Raw genomic sequence first — 14,490 nt, forward strand, 5'->3', positions numbered from 1 at the left:
TGCAGTACAGCATCTGAGGGAAGATGGGAACAGTTGTGTGCAAGCACAGGGAGGCCAAGGGAAGGAGGGTACAGAAGTATGGGTGTGAAGGGAGGCCAAAGGAGAAGCACAAACGTGATGCATGTGAAGAGAAGCCCAGGGAAGGAGAGTGCAGGTATATGCAGTGAAGGGAATCTGAGGGAAGGAGGGCCCAGGTCTGTGTGAATGTAGGGAGGCCAAAGGAGGGAAGGTGTGGTGCAGCATGCAGGAAGATCAGGGGTAACTTACCCTTATTGTATCCATACTTTCTTTTTTTATTTCTATTTTCTATGTTTTTCTTCTTTGCACCCTTCACTTTTTCTGTTCTTTTTTAGTTTATATTGTATTTTACTATTGTAATTAAAATCCTTAATTACACTGACCTCTATACACACTGCTTCATTGGGTCCAATATATTGGGAATACTTCCAGAAAAAAAATAAAGAAATAAAAAGAAGACTTACATTTTCACTTGAAGATATCTGACTATATCATTTTCACATGACCTCTCTGGACATTTTTATAATAAGCTAACTAAAGACACTAAAGCACCATCTGCCCAACATACCATGGTTTATGGTTTGAGAAAATAAATGAATATTCCACCTGGCTACTTTCTACTATTCTACATAGTTTGCCACTGACTATCACCAGCTTCCTTTTCCTACATTGTCCTCAATGATTTATTGTATGCCCACCACAAAAAGCCTATTAGTTTCAATAAGCTAACCATAGTTCTGAAATTATCCTGGTAATTAGATACCCAGTGATTTGTGTACCAATAATTTTCACAGAGAAATATAGCACTTAAACTGAACACCATGGAAAGAGGTTTTAGAGATAGGATTACTAAGACAAAAGAAGGATAAAGAGGAAAGAAAGGAAGATTAAAATGTGCATACATAACACAGATTGGTAAGAAACTGCATCTTCATTAAATTATTGCAGGACACTTCTGTCTTCTAAGCATACAATTTATAATAGCAAAGACACTATATTTAGCATTTCAGTCTTCTCCTGCAAAAATACTATGTTTAATTCAATATGACATTGGATAAATGAATACAACAAAAGCTGGTCTTGCTGACTCCCTGCCAAGTCCTTCATAGCAAGCATGAAAACCACATTAGCAATTGACCTCTTCAGTATTCTGAAGCTACACAAATAGCAGTGAAGGAAAGCAAAGCAAATTTAGATACAATTACATGGCTGCAGATGAATTGGGAAAATGTCTCAAATATCTGTATCTTAAAATTGAGATTTTATATATAAATGGCATTAGCAGAGAGTGCACAGACCTATAGTATTAGTTGTTATACAGAAACAGTTTGTTATATAGAAACATATTTGGAATAATGTACAGAACTTAGTGGTTGGAAGGGAAATGATGAAATATGCTGAAATAGAATCTTGAGGAGGAGCAATCAATGGTACAACATTTTGTTGCTGGTCCCTTTTATAAAATGGGTAAATCAATGTTTTAAAGTAATTTAAAATAATGTAATTATCAGGCTGCAGCTATGTTTTACTGTACATAGCTGCAGCCTGATAATTTACAAGCAGCTGTAAATAGATAGTGATAAAAAAAACACAAAGAATGCCCAGATAATGGAACAGCACCCTGAAAGTAAATGCTGCACAAGCCCACTTTCCCCATTTTTCAATGGTGATACTATTATGTATGTCCTTTTTTTTCTTCCATTCAACAGTGCCTGAGTCTCAGAGACTACCCGGATAAGTGCCTGCAGTGTTCTTGGCAATGTTTTTCAGAAGTGGTATGCCACTGACTCTTTCCTAGTGATGAGAGAAAATGGCTAGATTAAGATTACCTAGCTGGTTTTGTGCCTAAGGGTAGAATTCACCATCTCCTGGTTTCTGATGCCTTAACTACTACACTGCACTGGTTCTATTAAGTATATATAGAGTACTTAATGCTACATTAAGGCTCAAGGTCACATGGTATCCCTAGGCCACACAGACTAATGGTACCAACCCCTGCTGATGTGAAGATTCACCTTTTTAGAATGTTTCAGAAAGAGGAATGGCATTGGCTCCACCTAAGCTTTTGTACCCTAAGCTACTGCCCACTCAGCCTTAGCCTAAAGTTGGCCCTGAGTGCATACTATTCAGCTGTGAGAAAATAATCAGCAAAGTAGAAAACATGTAGCCATACAACAAAGAACTTAGTTGTGTAAGTATAAAACAGCATGTTGAAATCTGCCACAAAATAGCAGGGAAAAAGTGCCTGTACACCAGATCATCTCCCAATTCTTTCTGTATATCTCCAGTTCTAGGGTGGAAGGGTTAATAAAATGTATCTATCTGCACCTACTAAAGCTCATCATTCAAAAGAACTTCATCCAGAATGTATTATAATAAAAACACCAGCTTACACTTTGTTCACATAATGTCTCATTAAAAACATCAGTGAAACCAGATACACACATCATCTACACCAGTGGTTCTCAACCTGTGGGTCGGGACCCCATTTGGGGTCGAATGACCATTTCACAGGGGTCACCAAACCATGCTGTCCGCCATTTTTTCCCCTTTTCCCTAGCTGTCCTACTCCCTCTTATTGGTGGCCACACCCACTTGGGGGTCACCACAACATGGGGAACTATATTATGGGGTCACGGCATTAGAAAGGTTGAGAACCACTGATCTACACGCATCTTGTGCAGGAGTGAAAAATTCATATAATGTTCTTTGGGAGGATAATAACCCTAGTGAACAAAATGATTATACAAGGTTAGCAGGGCACGTTACATTGAATAGGGATTGGATTTTCTGCCCCGCCTCCTACTCCTGAAGTTTTGCAAGTTTTTGATTGTTTATATTAAGTATATTAATCTCTAATATACTATTACTTTTATGAGTTTCCTGCTTCAAAACAATGGCAATCCGTGCTACTGGATTTTAACAATTCTGGTGAGATGGAGATTCCATGGGCTGCAAAGACAAATTTAGGGTATACATGCAGCCGTCGGTCTTTAAGATTTGCTCACCTTGTATTGAAGACATTGTCTCTACCAGGGTAGCAGCTAATTCAGAGTACATCTCAAGTAATTAAAAAAAATCCTTAGATGGGATTGGCAGGATAAAGATACAGGAATTACACTCACCACTTTCCAACGGTCCTTTACCACATAGTTAGCTGGCAAAATGTCAATCTGTTCACCTCCTCCACTCATGTTTGGTTCGTCTTTGATAGCAGCCGCTAGGCACTGCATCTGCCAGCCAGAAAATAGTTTAGTAGCAGCTCCCAATTTAAATGAGCCATTTATCTAGAAAGAAGAGAAAATGGACACAAAAGGGAATGGGAAAACACAAAAGAGTTAACGCAGATTATAACAGGACAAATGGGTAGCAATCGGCAATAACATTAAAGAAAGTGGCAAACTCACCTCAGGATCGAGCACAGTTTGCCATAAGCCTGAATAGCTCAAGTAACTGCCCTCTTTAAAAATTCTTCATCTGTCCTCATGCACAAAGGAGCAGAAGCAACCATGCTGTGAGACGAGGCACAAAATTAAAAATAATGGACAAGGTACTGGCTTATACCATGCAGGATTTTCAGTGCTCAGGAACAGGAAAATTGAAAGCCAGCAACTCAGTAACTGAGTGGTAACAAGGCCAGAAACAATGCAAGAGCCATAACTATCTTAATAATATGTATGATATTACAGAATTAACCAGAGAGATTGATACTAAACAACACTTAGCTCAAGACTTGCCAGATACAACACACAGCTGGATTCAAGAAGAGCCACAGAGTACTACAGATTGCCAAAATTAAAAAAAACATTATTTTCATGAGGCAACCAAACAGGAGAAATATATATAGAGAGAGAAAGAAAGATTCGGGATATTAGAATGTGATGTGTAAGGGAGGCTTTCCCAAATTTACCCAGCAAGCTCTATAATTAAGTGGGAACATGAGCCTGGATCCCATCAAGTATTTTAATCATTATAATTGCATTCCTTTTCACTCTACTTTTTAATTATTGTTTATAGTATATTATCTATTAATATAACCACATATATTTGGATTATCAAAAAGACACTGTCAATGAATAAAGAAGAAAATAGGCTTGCAATGCTGTTTTCCATTCTTAAAACTCACGTTAACAGGTAATATATCTAAAGAGCACTACAACTGCAGGAAATTAAACAGATAATACATGTAAATGTAAAGAACATTAGAACTGCAACATTTCACTCTAAATTATTCCTTACAGCAAGGTGATATTATACTGTCTCATCTGTTTCTTCCTCTATTACATATGTAACTGCATTCAATAATATTATAAACATTTGGTGTTTTAAATAAAATCAAATAAAGCTAAACTGCATATGCAAAAGAGAAATTATAATTGCTCTCTTCTGATTGTTACAATTCTCACGCTAATCATAATGTGTGGAAGAGTGTATCATAAAATGCTTTGTCAGCAATGGATAGCCGCTGAATATACTGTAACTGGATAAATTTGCCAGAATTGTTAGTTTCAAAACTTTAAAAAATGCTTTGTTTTTCAATTGGAAAATGAAATATCTTTTAGCATGTGGGATTCCCCATTCTTCCAGTGGGGCAGTTAATTCATCAAAAGTAATAGGGAAACTATCATTAGAATGGCAGAAGCACACATTTCTCCTACGCCTGGTTCTTCTTGAGTTGAGATGATAATCCAGAAAACAAGAATATACCAATTCAATCAAATGTATTCATATTGTTTGGCATGAATGGCTTAAAATTAACAGGTTGATTTTTTTATTTTAAAAAATCAGAGCAACTAGACATAATACGTTTGAAAATAAGTAAACTTTTTACTGTAAACATGCTTTCTGAATTGTTAAAAGAAACTCATGAACAATTAAGAATAGTAATTATTTTCCATAAATAGAGAGAAGTAGGCCTATGCTCCATTTAACTTTCTTTTCAAAGAGTAATTGTGTATTATCTTCTGCACAGGATTGGAAGAAGGGATGAATAAGATGCTAGTTACTAATAATGGTGATGGGAACCAGTTCTCCAACCATCTTTTCATTAAGCTCCCCAAAATTGCATATTAATTCATGTAGCAGCCATGTTGTTTTGTTTGAATTTGTTTTGTTGTTTTTACATAGTTTTGTGAACCAATGAACTCCAAAATAATTAGTCTATGAAGCCGAATTGTATTAAGTATGTTATCCTAGTTTGCTCATCAAACAAGTTAAAATGCAATTATTGCCTAAAACACAAATTTTTGAAATCTTTAGATTACTGTAATATGTTCCCACAGGACTGCCCTTAATTAATTTTTCAACGTATGTGCAGACATATGTGCAACTTGTGCAGAATTCTACAGGTAGGTAATAATAATCAGAGTTTGGGAAATGGCAATTTGGGGACTAAAATTCTCCTACTCACAGTATTGAATTTTCCATCACCAATAACCCAGAAGCCATCTTTTTTCTATAATAAGTTTCATAGAAAAACATACAGTAATAACAAACAACTTACTGGGGTGCCAAAGCTCCATTAAAGTCTACGCTCCAAAAGATAGCAAAGCATCAAAAAGCTATTTTGCAGCTGACAATTGGAAATGTGAAACTAAAAAGGGAGGGGTGGAATGAATCATCCTTATAGAAAGCACTGCCATCAGGAATTTGGCAGACTTGTTTATAGAGCATTTTACACCAGTATTGTTTTATTCTACAATAGCTGCCTATCCAATTATTCCAAATGTTGGTTACTACTTTAAACTCTAATCAATATGGTATAATTTTCTTCTGCACATAATATAGTAATCACTCTATCAAGCATCTGAAGTGCATCTCTGTAAGATCACATTTACACAGGGTAATGTGTAGTGGTAGAGGCATTATGATCTTGTTTTTTCTAGTAGGAACATCGGTGCTATCGAATCTTCTCCAAGGAAGCCCAACTAATTTTAATCCTGAATATGTTCCAAGACTAAACCAAACTAAAGTTTTAAGAAAAGAACAAAATAAAAAGAAGTAGAAATGTTCTGGTTGTATACCACCCAACTCCCAATGATGCCTTGATAGTTTCCCAATCAATTATTAACTAAGTTTGAATACTTCAGCTTCTCAGCCCAAATAAGATTAGCTTCGTGGTATCCATAGCAGAACATCCAGATTCAGCTATAGTTTCATTCCATGCAGCATTAACCTTGTGAACTCTCAAGCTTCCTCCTTCTATTATATATTCAAGATGGACAGTATTTAATATTTATTTGCTACGTATATGTAGGGGTGTGGGTCTATACATATGTTGTTCATAGTATGTTTAGGTGTGTGACATGTATGTGTTTCACTTGAGAACGGGCAACTAAATTTCATTTTTGATGTGTGCCGTTGTGCCCACAGTAAAAAATTGACAATAAAGGTTATCTTATCTTATCTAATGCTGCTCCTGTGAAACTTAAAAAGAAAAAAAGACCCTTTGGAAATAGCCAATTTCTCTTCTTACTCCTTTTCTGCTTTTCTAATGGCACTATTCTTATATTTTTAATTATCATGACCCTTTTCTATAATGTTGTTATACCATTTTTGCTTTGTTATTGCTGAACTGAGTTTAATACTTGTAGTTTGTTGTTTCTTAAAATGATTTTGATAACTTTTGTTTTACTTGAAAAGCAGAATAAGAAATATTTTTATTCCCAACATAAAAGATACTTGTAAAACCAAAGTAGTTGCATTCAATTCTGTTTCCCATTGACAAAAAGGGTTAGTAAGCCAACACTAAGAAAAAAAAAATGTCAAGCCCGTGGGCTCGACACTGATGGGAGGGGGGGGGGATACGCACAGCAGCCAGCAACCAGCCCAGTGGCAACAGCCTTTCCCTCTGCACCTGTACCTGGAATATTGCTAAGCATGGTAGCGTGGTCGTCGTCCCTGCAGCTACACCGCCGAACAGCAGTTTTGAAGTTCTTTTTTTTAAAAAATTCCCTTTACTGGTTCTGTTGCTTTATGCATTAACTAAACATCCACATAACAAAATCATTCATGAAACTAAGCTGCAACATGCACTGCACCTTAAGAGATCCATAAGAAAAGTTACACAATAGCCTGGTTAATATCTCATTCTAAGCAATAATGTGATTTGATTGTTTTGGGTTTAGCTTGATGTGTAAACAGATTCTTCATATTCTATATGCAAATTAGACCAGCACACATTGGTCAATAAAATAGTTAAAAATCCTGACTTAGCATTATGCATTTACCAGGCCAAAGTGTTTACTAAACTCTCTCTTTCACACATCCTCACACACAAACATACATATCGGGCCTGACTTGGGCCAACCAAATCTTAGAAGCAATTTGATATCAGCATCTTTAGGCTGTTCAAGAACTTAATCATGTTTTAAAAGATAAGTCTTTGTAATATTTTTGTCCGTTGAACTAAAGTATGAAGCAGTATGCTCTTTTTCTTAGCTCAGTAACATCTAGCAAGTTATCACATTATCTCTTTAGGCTATAGGAATGTCAGTTTAATCCTTGAGTCTAATAGACTCTTTGAAATCTCCAGCAAAGTTTCCAGCCTTACCAATCTCCAACAATTTAGGACCAAGAATTCCAATACACTTGGATAAGGTAAAAATGCTGAATTGCCAATGGACTAATGCATAATGTAGCATATTATCTTTAATTTTCTATATTCTTGGTGCAATCTTGTAATAATCACAGCTAGCCATATCAAAGATTAGATGTGGATACTTATTTACCCAGCTCAGCGTTTCAAGCACCCCAGCAAGCACCTGCCATTTCAAAAGCTAAACTTGCAGATTGAAAAAGATTTCTTGCATTCAAGAAGAAAAGTAGGCAAACATTGAGAAGAGAATTTGGACAATGAGCCTTTTAAAACCTTTCTCTCAACACACTAATCCTAGATTTCCATAACTTAGATATATAGATTTAATCCCAAAATACTTTCAGCTGATAGAGGTGATGGAAGTTAGACATCAGAAAACTGGTATTCATTTAGCTGAGATAAAATTAACTTTTAGGTAACCAGTTATGGGCTCTGACATCTGCTAGCTAGAAAATGCAGTCCCATTTGACTTTTCCTTTTCTATATTAGAACACAGTCTGGGAAATTTCAGTATAATTTTTCTATTTTTATTGCAACTTCTTCTATTGATTTGCTTGTCTATATTCATGGGATGTCAAAAGAATTTCTGTACCCAGCCAAAACATTGAAGTATTAGAACTGTTTGCTTTTCTGGTATCCTAGTGAGAAAGCTAACACCATTGTTGATTATCAGTAGCAGCTGCTTCTTTAGGGACTAAATTGGAACACTATATACAATAGAAATAATTAGGTTAAAACAGGCAGTTGAATAGAACAGGCAGGAAAAAAAGTTGAGATTAAAAAAACCTCCAGAGAGTATTATTTTCAGTACAGCAATCAGCTGATGCCCCCTACATGGAGGACAGCTAAACAAATGCAGGTTATAACCCTGTTTTATATAATTAGTAGCTCTTTGTCAAATCACACTGTAATTCAAATTCAAGTGCTGCATAAATCACTTAATTATAAACTCAGAACAATTAAGGCTAGAAAAATTGTTCCACGCTGTATCTTTAAGATAAAAGCTTTAAATATGGAGTCTAGGTTTTTTCCCACTATATCTTTAGGATAAAAGATTTAAATATGAAATCTAGAGTGTTCAACACTATGTTAAGACTCAGTCAGATGAAGTCTGCTGTAGCCAAAATATAGATAGTAACATCCAAAATCTCTTCAGAATGCTCTATTGCCTCCATTCATCAAACAAAAGCTACGGAAAACTCTCTCACCATCTTACTAAAGGTCCTGTGAAACACTTTAAAGGGTTTTGTGCTGGAGAACTGCAGTATCCCAGGTTATTTCAGGATACATCCTCACCTCAGGAAGCCTATGAATTAGAATAATCAATATTTATTCAAATTGTTGGAAACCATGATTCTACCACTATCACAGATTGTTTACCATACCTGTTATTTGACCATTTAAAAGGAGTGTAATAGTCATATACATTTATTTAAATTTGTTTGGACCAAGTATTAGTTCCTAAAGTATGTAATAATTAATACAAATCTTATAGAACTATTTGTAAAGCAGCATGCTGAATAGATTTTGATAAGATTTATTCTCTCTCAAATATAGGACACAAATAGAAGGTTGCAAGAATCTAAGCCAAGAGTCTAACCCTCCCAAATGCAAAGCAAAGCTTTCTCTAATTGCACAGAATATAAAAGAAAAAGACAGAGAGGGTTTAAGGAAAACTAAAATATTCTGAAAGCTTCTGAAGATGAGGATTAAAAAAAAACCAACTACAATTCCAGCAATCATCATGACTTTTCACTGACACACACACAAACACACGCGTTGCAGGACAAATTTCATATTTTCATGCTAGCCTTCTTTAGACATAGTAGCATATTTTTATTCAAGTTTTGTTTATATGGTAAGCTGAATAGTAAGCTGAATGGAACCTGGGTGGTCTTAAAGCCAAATGAAGGTTTGAAATCAAATGGTCTCAGTCTAAATCCAAACTACCTCAGGAATCAGCAATCTTTTCAGTATCAGGCACATTATATAATAGTGGGGAGCACATACAAGGATAATTTTAAACTGGGTCAAAATCTAATCCTTGCATCCATATATACACACCTTTTCCTCAAGAGATGCCATCTACAGATGCTGCAGCTCTTTGGCCGTTGCCACATTGCCAAATCTTATGTAAGCTATCTTATTGTATTAATTATCAACATGAAATACATTGAAATTGGCATCAACACAGCACAATTACATTTTCTGTCCCTATTATTACTATGTTTTCTGACTTACACATTATTTTAAAGGTTACAAGAACAAATGTAACCAGCGGAAAAAACCTCCCCCTAAAGCTGACAACAAAATGTTTAATACTAATAAAATATTTCAAATCTTAACATCAAGTCCTACAAGCAGGAGAAGAGCAGCAAGTAAAGATTTTGAAATCTTAATCTTGAAATATTTATTTCTCAAGTAAGCATTTGAAAAATAAATATCTCTCAAAATTCCAATGAAATAACATTCTGATCAAATAACAGCTATGGTTCCTACCTCTGCTGTTTGGCCTCCTGTCCTCTGGGATGTCTGATTCTCATTGAATTCAGGAAAGGCTTTCCCCTTAGAAATTTCTTACATCGCAGGATTCAAGCTCTGGAAAAAATGCAAAATTCACAGATCAGGAAAACAATTTAGCCTTTATAAACTTGGAATATTATAGTCCATCAATAGTTCAAATAGTAGCATCATCATTAGCTCTGATATGTCATATCACATACTGAAATACATCTGCTTTTACATACATAAAAAGTATTGAAGATACTGTATCTCCAGTATTAATTTTGCTATTTTCCTAATATCAACATTTTACTTTGGGGATGTCATGAATTTCCCAATAAACTACTAAAATATTAACTAGAGCTGATTATCAAGAGATACATTTTATTTATTTAGTGAATTTATATGTACTGTAACATATAAGAGTCTTGGCAGGTACTTTGATATACCCAAAGCAAAGAAGAACTGAGGAACATTCTAGATTTAAAGAGGAAAAAATTATTCAGAGTATTCAGGCCATTGACACAGCGCCTGTCAACAATTCCTAAAAAATTTGCAAGAAATCACAAGATTGCTGCAACACAGTAAAAGATCTGTTCAGTTTTAAGGAGGTGCTACCTAATGCAACATGTACACTCTCACTCACTTGAAATCAGCTTTCCCTCTTCAGTTCTGCCTACCTGCATAGTGCTACAAAGAAATAGTATAGAATCCTTGTATCTCCTTTCCCCAAAGCATTTATAGCTGTTCCCAAGCAACATTTTATTTGGCAAATGCTGAATCATACATAGGAATTCATGAGAGTTCCTCATGAAACATCTGTGAATAATTCTCCCAAAACCCTTCTGAAACATTTTGGATGAAATATTTTATTTTAGAATAAGAAAGTAAATATTTAAGGCAAGGTAAATTCCATACTGCAAATTCATTGGGAAAGGCAATAATGTAAGGAATGATTAGTAGACAAAGAAGGGGCAAGGAAAGAACATGCTGACTTGATAACATCAAATCTGATACAAAGCTGAACATTCAACAATTGAAAGAAGCTGTGCTTGACAGGGTAGCATGGAGAGCACTTGCCTATAAAGTCACCCAGAATCAGACACTATTAAATGGTTAAAACAACAACAAATAATTCCATATAGTCATCAGGAATTGGATCCAACTCAGTGGAATCTGTTGATTCCAGATTTTAGGGAAACAGATTTGATTAGGTCCCAATGGACTTAATCTTATAGGCTGAAATTACAAGAATGAGTATGACCTCATAAGCACATCTTTGTTGACCTGCTTGTCTGTGAAACAATGTTGATCTGGCATTGGGAAGGGGCCAAGGAGAAAAGATAATTCGGTCCTGAGAAAGTGTACACTAGCATGAGGAAGAAACTCAAAATAGCTCTGCCTTGATTTTGTTTGGTATAAGGTGGGACAGACAGATACTCTGACAAGTTTTTATTACTAATGTCAGCTCTTTGAGGTAGGCCAAGGCCAAGAAAGAGAAGCAGCATGAATTCTAAAAATATTCTTTATTACTGTAGGGTAAAGTAACAGAATTTTGAAATTCATAACTAGGATTTTCCATCTTTTAGCTGCTACAAATAACTACTGTGACATTTCTGGAAGTAGTATTGAAAAGGGGATGCTTGCCTTCTTAATGCATCCCACATAAATTTGCTATGAGCTTTATATAAAGAAAGAAATATAACATATTCCCTCATGCATCTAACTGCAACTTTAAGAGAAATAGGCTGTGAAGCTGGCATTTCTATAAACAATGTAAACTTACCATTTCCACCATCACTTCCATACATTCCCAAAACCTAATCAATTTGTTTTGTTTTATAAAAATATTTTGTCTATTTGACCAAAGGTCATAAAACACAATTTTCCTGGATAGTCATGAACAAATAATTCATTGAGGGTTATTAAGAGCAGGATCAGAACTCAGTAAGAACTGGTAATCCAAGAAATTAAAAATATTAGTGAAAAGCACAGTTGTTTTATCTAATAACTTGATTTTCTCCACAGATAAATTTTAAGTGAAATTAAATATTACTTTTCAATCAAATCTATGAGACAATCAGTGTGAGAAAATCAGAAGGAAATTCTGTGAACTATGAAATCCTGCCCTGATATTAATGAATGTAAGCCTCAATAAGATTAGCAATCTATTCCAATTCATGTACATTACTCTTTGAATTCAGTAAAAATTACCTATCTCAAGTAATTTAGGATATCAGGTTTGTTGAAAGTCACCAAGAAAAGAATCTGTGCAAGGATACATTTAGAACATGCTGAAATATTCTTGAACTAGATTCAAGCCTGCAAAAAAAAGGGGGGACCATTGTAATAAAACAGTTCACAGTTCTTAGTGCTTAGTCCAAAGCACTCTTTCCAGATCATTTTCAAAGTATGCACTGCCTTACGGTATGCCACTTCAAAATGCTTCTGTAGTAAGAAGGATAAAATGTATTATAAATGAAAAAAATATTTCAGCTGCAATCACTTAAGTAGTGTTGCAATGTGGGAAAGGAAGGTATTCTACCTCGAATACCATTAATTAAAGGATCAAAGAGGGCAGCTTTCTTGCCAGGAAAAAAAAAAAAGAAAAGCACAGAAAAGTGTCCTATGCCAGCAAAGTGGTTGTTTCAATGTGCTATCATTGCAGTATTCACAAGTAGGTTTTGCTTTGTGGAGGAACACTGAAGGAGTTTCATCAAATGCACAAAGTGAAGTGCTTCTTCAAGCCTCTACACAGGTTTCTGTTACTATATTTATCTCTCTGAATACAGCTTTGAATTGATGGGGCTGTTTCCAGAAGCAGTGACAAGATCATAACAACCATCCTGAATCAGATCAAGGCCTTATCTAGTCCAGGATTCTGCTTTCCAGAGTGACTGACTAAACGTTAATAGAAGCCCACACAATAGCATCTTTCTGCTCATATGCTTTGGAAACTGTTATCAAGCGGTTGTTTCTGAACTAGTGACAATGTTTAGTCATCATAATTTCTAGCCACTGATAGTCTCATTCTCCCTTAATTTGTTCAATAATATACTAAATACAAATTAGAGGCCATATTTATATTTTGCATTTGTGTCTTCCACAAGTCAACTGCATAATGAAATACATCTATTTCAGTGGTTCTCAACCTTTCTAATGCCACGACCCCATAATACAGTTCCCCATGTTGTGGTGACCCCCAAACACTTATACATCACCGGTTGCCAGGGCCGTGTCCAAAGAAAAGGGGGAAAAATGGCGGACAGCCTTGTTTGGTGACCCCCGTGAAATGGTCGTTCGACCCCAAATGGGGTCCTGACCCACAGGTTGAGAACCACTGATCTATTTGATCTCAATCTTCCATCATTCTGCTATTTTGCATAATGGTAAGATCTAGTATTGTAAGAAGAAAGTGTGTGTATACAGTATATATATATTATTTTCTTTACATCATGCATGATTTTATAAAACTCTGACTAGGGAGATACTCTTATTTGGCTGCAGCCCACACTTTAGAGTGTTATGCTGAGAAATGCATCACAAGAAATAAATGGTATTAAGTTAAAGTTGATTAGGAGGAAAAAGTTAATTTAGTGTAAATATAAATGGCATATATTAAATACAGTTAATGACTATCATGTTATGTTTCCAATATTAACAATCATAATTAATTAGGGAAAGTTGGTTAAATTATTTTGCATGTTTCTCATTCAGAAATATTATTTTTGAGATATTTAACAGCCTAAATCCATTATTATCATGAGGACATTTTAATCAGAGCTATCATTTTTCCTGATTTCAACAGGTGTATTCTAAGCATAATATAGTTTAGAGTATATTTTGGCTTACAATCATATGCAATGCAGTTTAGAAGATCTCAAGTCTATTCGTTTATCTTCCTTAGTAAAGCAGGTTACAGCTCAGTGTCAGCTTACAGTAAAAGATCCAAAGCTAAACTCTGAAGTCTTCAGATAAAGCATTTTATGTAGCCGTGCTAGGTAAAATTCCAGAAAATGTTACTACTACAGCTACATAATAATTTATCTTATAGCATATTAAATGTACAACATGCAGTTCCACTTCTGAATTCTGCTTACAGCAGTGTAAACAACAAGGAAGGGGTAAAACTTAATTTCTCCCAACATTTACTTCACTAAATCTCCATACACTTAAAAAATTTCCATTAATGCCAGTAGAGTTGGCTGGCACCACCTGAGGAAATAGAAATTGTATTATGCAAATGATTCATATAAAAGGTATAACCTTGCAATCATGCCTTTTGTATAGATAGCTATCAGGATTGGGTCTTCACATGCTTAGTTTTAACTCCCACATGCAATTCTTAATACAAATCTCTGTAAACAACCAAT

General features: G+C 35.2%; 1 protein-coding gene across 6 annotated transcripts in view; it reads right to left on the minus strand.

Moving 5' to 3' along the window:
• The window catches only part of TTBK1 (tau tubulin kinase 1), a 132,166-nt gene that overhangs the window by 114,622 nt on the left and 3,054 nt on the right, over nucleotides 1–14,490 (minus strand). For 5 of the 6 annotated variants that reach the window (XM_039324490.1, XM_039324489.1, XM_039324491.1 and 2 more), the window contains exons 2-4: nucleotides 10,115–10,213; nucleotides 8,824–8,921; nucleotides 3,144–3,305 (exon numbers count right to left, since the gene is read on the minus strand). In XM_039324490.1, coding sequence (XP_039180424.1) covers nucleotides 3,144–3,305; nucleotides 8,824–8,826 — 165 coding nt within the window. In that variant the 5' untranslated portion in view covers nucleotides 8,827–8,921; nucleotides 10,115–10,213. The remainder of the gene's footprint in view (nucleotides 1–3,143; nucleotides 3,306–8,823; nucleotides 8,922–10,114; nucleotides 10,214–14,490) is intronic. The other variant, XM_039324483.1, reaches the window with a different exon arrangement.

Source organism: Crotalus tigris, unplaced genomic scaffold (assembly GCF_016545835.1).
Source record: "Crotalus tigris isolate CLP2741 ecotype Arizona unplaced genomic scaffold, ASM1654583v1 scf7180000024302.2721777, whole genome shotgun sequence".
NCBI classification, from domain to species: domain Eukaryota; kingdom Metazoa; phylum Chordata; class Lepidosauria; order Squamata; family Viperidae; genus Crotalus; species Crotalus tigris.